The sequence below is a fragment of the Hibiscus syriacus genome, unplaced genomic scaffold, assembly GCF_006381635.1.
Source record: "Hibiscus syriacus cultivar Baekdansim isolate YM2019G1 unplaced genomic scaffold, ASM638163v2 tig00110828_pilon, whole genome shotgun sequence".
In the NCBI taxonomy this organism is placed as follows: domain Eukaryota; kingdom Viridiplantae; phylum Streptophyta; class Magnoliopsida; order Malvales; family Malvaceae; genus Hibiscus; species Hibiscus syriacus.
The window spans coordinates 722,781-728,588 of record NW_024062880.1 but is presented as its reverse complement, the minus strand read 5'-3'; the positions used below and the strand labels follow the sequence as shown (position 1 = coordinate 728,588).

Genomic DNA, 5,808 nt, shown 5'->3' with positions numbered 1-5,808 from the left:
TTCAATCATAAATTTAAGCACGGTTTAGTTTAGATTAACCCTAATTAAAATCATTTAGTTTTCTCTTAGAGTCACATTCCTAGTTTTAAAAAATATATTTTCTTCTAAATTGAAATAAAAAAACCTAAATCTCCTTTTTAGTAGCCTTCGTGGGTATATATATATGGGTAAACTACATATTTAGTTACCAAGTATACTTGTGGTTCCGTTTCAGTCATTCAACTATTTTTTTTTTCAAAATCATATATAACATTACGTTTTAGTTATATTTTGATCACATGTCATTTAAAAATAAACATAACTGTTGATGTGAAATTTTTTTATTTTCTCAATGATGATGTGATACTACCTTATGGTCATTAGTTATGTTTATTTCCTAAAGTTGGGTGACCAAAACGAAATATATGATTTTGAAAAAAAAAAATAGATGATCAAACAGAACTCCGAAAACATATGAATGACTAAATACATAATTTACCCCTCATATATTTAAGCTTTATCTCTTTGTCTCTCACGCACGCACGCATTTATAAATAACAAAGGCAACCACTGCCATTTTGCTTTTACGAGGAACGCCACCTTCACCATTGTTCTACTGTTTGAAACCATTGTAAGCCTTCTTCTTCGTAGGGTCTTTTTATTTATTTTTTTCATTCTCTGAAACTTCATAATCTCAGAATCACCGTTTTAGTCTGGGTTTGATTTCTGTTTTTATCTGCAATTATTCCTTTAGTTTTCCATTTTCATCTTCGTTCCACGTTTATTGATTTGATCGTCTTCTTCATGATTGAAAATTATTAACAGTGGCGTTGACTACTCCTGCTTTGAAATACCACAAATTTGAATTGTAAAAGATCCATCTTCTCAATATAATCCTATACTTATTATTTTTTTACCCAGTTTCCACCATGTCTTCTTCTCCGTAAAGAAGCTTAAAAAGCTCAAAACCCAAGCTTTTTTACAATATTATATTGAGAGTTCAGTTTCCTTTTCCTCTTTTTGAACTATTTTTATTCTCCATTTTGCTTTCAGGCAGCTAAGCAACGAGAAACAGATATGGGAAAAGTCTCCAAGGTGCCATTTTTTTTCATCGTTCGTCGGATTTTTTATGAACGGATTGCTTAAAATCTGAATCTTTTTTTAAAAAAAATTGGGTTTTGCAGTTTTCGAGTCCTAAATTAATAGTCCGGAAATGGCTGAATATACCGAGTGGAGCAGACGAGTTTCACTCCGATTACGACATCAACGGTAGAAAACTGAAAAGCCCACCATGAATATGTCTCGTTTCAGGTCAAATTTCAATACCAGATTTCGTTTTAGAATCAAAGGAAGAATCCATGTTATTGTTTCTTTTACAGACAAACTTGATGAAAGAAGAAAGAGTTGCTCCGACGAGGAACATTACGTGTTCGTACCGGAAGATTTCTCAGGTCGATTTTTTGCGTGTTTCCTTCTTGTAACACTTAGATTTACTTCATTGTTTTTGTTAACTGTGAGTTTTTTGGTTTTTAATAGAAGGTTGGTTGATGGAAGCAGCCGGAGGGATTAAACCGACGATGATCTCGCCGGAGACATTGCCCGTCTCTGATTCAGTCAACCTCAGGTGAGGTCATAAAAACTCTGTTAACTACTTGTAGGATTATGGGAGTTACAGATGCTTATAACGTAGTTATTATATCGTTTTTCAAGGTTACCGTGGAATTACAAACCGCATGCATAACATAATAATAACGTAATTATTTTTAAGAAATAAATTACATCCTAACATCTACAATTGTTGTAACATCAAAACGGTAACAGTAAGTGTAATTTGGTAATGATTGTGTTCTATTTTTTTAAGGAATTGGGTTTTTTTTTCTGATATGGGTTTTGTTTTTTCTGAGCTTCCAGGATGTTTGTAGGGACATGGAATGTGGGAGGGAAATCACCTCACCATGGTTTGAACTTAAGAGATTGGTTAAGGTCACCTGCTCCTGCTGATATCTACGTTCTAGGGTACATTCTTGCTCTTTTCCTCTTTGTCCCGATCCTGATCGTCTACCTTGATTACTTGCTCGTCAAGTTATTGGCTCAAACTGGTTTTTTTTTTTTGCTTGTTAGGTTCCAGGAAATTGTTCCTCTAAACGCCGGCAATGTGCTCGGAGCTGAGGACAACGGCCCGGCTGCACAGTGGCTTTCCCTTATTCGTCAAGCATTGAATACCAACCCAAGTGGCCTAGAGCTTGATCAATGTTACAATATCACTAGTCCGTCCTCACTGCAGCTTGAGCAACACGCAACCGTGAAGCCAAGGGTCAGCTTTTCCGATTTACTTTCTACGGAAGACGAAATCGGAAAAGAAGATTTCGAAAGTTCGATAAACTTGAATTCGAGTTTAACCGAAGATGGCTCACCTCGCCTGACATATGTTTCTGACAGTCCAAAGCGGCAGCGTTTCTGCCTAGCTGCGAGCAAGCAAATGGTTGGTCTTTTCCTGTGCGTGTGGGTTCGAGCTGATATTTCCCAGCATATTAGCAACCTGAAAGTCTCGTGTGTTGGCCGTGGCATCATGGGATATCTGGGAAACAAGGTCAGCGATCTCATTTATTCGACACCGGTGTCGATAACAAAAATAATCCAGCATTTATATCAGTTAAATTTGGAATTGCATGAAGTTCAACCTCTTTTAATATCTGCAACAGGGTTCAATATCTATCAGTATGACTTTGCACCAAACCACGTTCTGCTTCGTTTGTACACACTTGACTTCCGGGGAGAAAGAAGGCTATGAGATCAGAAGGAATTCCGACGTTGCCGAAATCTTGAAGAGAACAAGGTTCTCTCATACACTTCGAGGCCGCAAACATCCTCTTCCTCCCCATACCATTTTCGAGCATGAGTAAGCTTCTAAAATCATTATGCATTTCTAAATTTTCATACATGTTTTGTTAAGCCTCTAAAGGTTTTCTCTGTTTCTTGTTCAGTAAGATTATCTGGTTGGGAGACTTGAACTATCGGCTTGCCGCCGGTTGTGCCGATACATACGAATTACTGAAGAAGAATGACTGGCAAACACTTCTAGAGAAGGATCAGGTAACAGGCTAATGATCTGAACATTGAATTTCTTCATTGGTTAATATTTGTTACATCTAACATGTGATTGTCTTGTTGCTTGGCAGCTAAGATTGGAGCAAAGGGCCGGTCGGGTGTTCAAAGGATGGGAAGAAGGCACGATATACTTCGCTCCAACTGACGCCAGACAGAATAGTGATTATCCTGCAAGTGCTCCAACAAATGATTCACAAGAGAAAATTCGTCCAAAAAAAACCAGAGAGAAAAGTCTCTAGGGTTTAATAAAATATTATAAATTCAAAACCATCCACAATCAGTCCACAAGCCGGACTGTTATAGCCAAAAATCGTCTTTATTCGAATTTTGCCAAAAATAGCAAAATCCCGAAAATCAATCTAAATTGAAATTTGAAATAAAATAAGCAATCTCCAAAAAATCCGGCCTAAATCGGATTTAAATTGACTTCCTAATTGATAATCGAAATATTACCATAAATAGTAAAAAATATCTAAATCTAGTGATTCGGATGGGGAAAATGGCAGAATTTGAGGTCGAAAAGAGTTTTCCGGATTGGGGTCTTATGCGCGATTCTGACACCTGTAGTCAAAGTTATGGCCAAAAGACTGAAACATACTCAACGACCCCAATGAAGAACATGCCACAATCAATTCCCGCCTTTGCGCTGATCTACCAATTCATAGTATCTCAGCGCCATCAAGATGTAATCTGACAGCTCAGCATCATCTGTCTCGGATCCCCTGCATCACCAACGTACAAATATCTCGCCGATTTCGATGTCTATGTCGTGCGAAAAACGAATTCCAAAGAAAAACGACGGATTCCGGCCTGGTAAGACATCGGATTCTTGTTCCTGTCACCACCAGTTCTGCTTAACTTTTAGTAATTGAATACATGAAGCAGAGATTAAATTAAATCCCAAGTTGTGCATTAATTAAGGTTGCTTGTTGTTGCCTCCATCATCCTTTGAAAACAGTAATCATGCTGATTTTTATATGGTTAGATATATATAATTATGTGGTGTTGGTTACTATAATCCCGCTCCTAGTTTTGGCAGTTCTCATTTTTTTGGTTAATTATAGTTTTAGTCCCTCCATTATGTTAAATTTAAGATATTTATCATTTTACTTTACTTTAATATAACTTTGTTCTCCTACTTTTTATAATATTATAGTTTTCATTGTTTTTAGGGTAAACTACGTATTTAATCACCCACCTATTCTAATGGTCTTATTTTGATCATCCGATTATTCTTTTCAATCATACACGATGTTATGTTTCGGTTACCTGCCCTTAAAATATTAAGGGTAAACTATGCATTTAGTACCTAAGCTATCAATTTTAGTCCGTTTTAGTATTTAAACTTTCAATTTTTCAAAACTATACCTAACATTTAGTTTTTATTTTATTTTAGTACCCGTCGTTAAAAATTTAATGCGTTTACTACCTAAACTATTAGCGTTGGTTTGTCTTAGTGCCTAAATTTTCAATTTTTTTTCAAAACTTGACGTTAAATTTTTAACGAGTACTAAAATGAAATAATAATTAAACGTTAAGTATGATTTTGATAAAATTGAAAGTTTATGTAACAAAACGAATCAAAACTGATAACTTAGATATTAAATGTGTAATTTATCTAAAAAATAATGATGATGGTGACATATTACTGTAAGATATCCATATTATCATTAAAAAAATATAAAAAAGTTATGATGTCAAAAGTTTTATTTGATTTTTAACTACGTGTGACAAAAAGATCTTCGTCGCAGTGCCACTACCCTCCATTTTTCTTATTATTAAAAATATGTGTAAGTATCAAATTAGAACTCTTAGTGTAGCTTCTTTTGATTCCGCTACCATTTTGTTAATACTTTGTCCCCTCGAGTTGGGAACAAAAACGAATTGTATACATGATTTTAAAAAATGGTTGGATGATTAAAACGATACTATACAAATAAAATGGTGAATAAATATGTAGTTTACCTTTGTTTTTATATGGTTATATATATAAGAGGAAGTGATTTATGGGGGAAATGATTGCAGTTGCGATAGGATACTGTGGAAAGGCGAAGGAGTGAAGCAAATATGGTACTCAAGGGGGGAGTCGAGGTTTTCGGATCACAGGCCAGTTTATTCCCTCTTCTCGGTCCAAGTGAATTTAGCCAACCATCCCATCTCCACCGCTAGATCCTGTCCTCCAACTCTATCAAAATTAACAGCCAAAGTCCAAGCCGAAGAGCTCTTGCTCATTCCCACCCTACAAAGCTGCTTAAGCACTTCCTCCCGCTTCTGAAAACCCTCAACTTAAAGCTGTCCACCGCCATTCTTAAGATGGAGTACTGCGTTTATGATGATTAATACTTGAAAAAATTGCATGTGGATTGTTCATGCCTGATTTTTTTGTCAAAAAGGCTATGATCTCAATGGAATCTGTAAATATGTTCAGAAACAGAAGCACTGAAGCCTCTCTCTCTCTCTTCTTCGTTTGATTATGATTAAAGAGAGCTTTGATTAAAGTGTGAATGGAAGGAGGATAAAAAAAGGGTTTGCACTTTGCAGGGAAAGTTGTGGCAGAAGAGCTTTGATTAAAGCATGCACTGTTTAGAAACTGCAAATGTTATATTATTGATAATTGGCCAATTTAGTATTTCAGTTTTTCTGTCAACTCGCAAGTGTTTTGAGTGAGAATCATATGATCGAACCAGTACTATGTGTTCAATTCCAGCCAAAACATAATTT

At 35.7% G+C, this 5,808-nt stretch overlaps 1 protein-coding gene across 1 annotated transcript; it reads left to right on the top strand.

The window, feature by feature from the left end:
* The first annotated feature begins 1,026 nt into the window (after nt 1-1,026).
* LOC120142371 (type I inositol polyphosphate 5-phosphatase 8-like) lies at nt 1,027-5,362 on the top strand. Its single transcript, XM_039157076.1, has 11 exons — nt 1,027-1,074; nt 1,164-1,248; nt 1,359-1,430; nt 1,516-1,603; nt 1,891-1,995; nt 2,101-2,569; nt 2,682-2,878; nt 2,964-3,072; nt 3,159-3,230; nt 3,824-3,900; nt 5,113-5,362. Exons 1-11 carry the CDS (start codon nt 1,057-1,059, stop codon nt 5,360-5,362), a joined length of 1,542 nt encoding a protein of 513 aa, XP_039013007.1. The 5' UTR covers nt 1,027-1,056.
* Nucleotides 5,363-5,808: the final 446 nt, after the last annotated feature.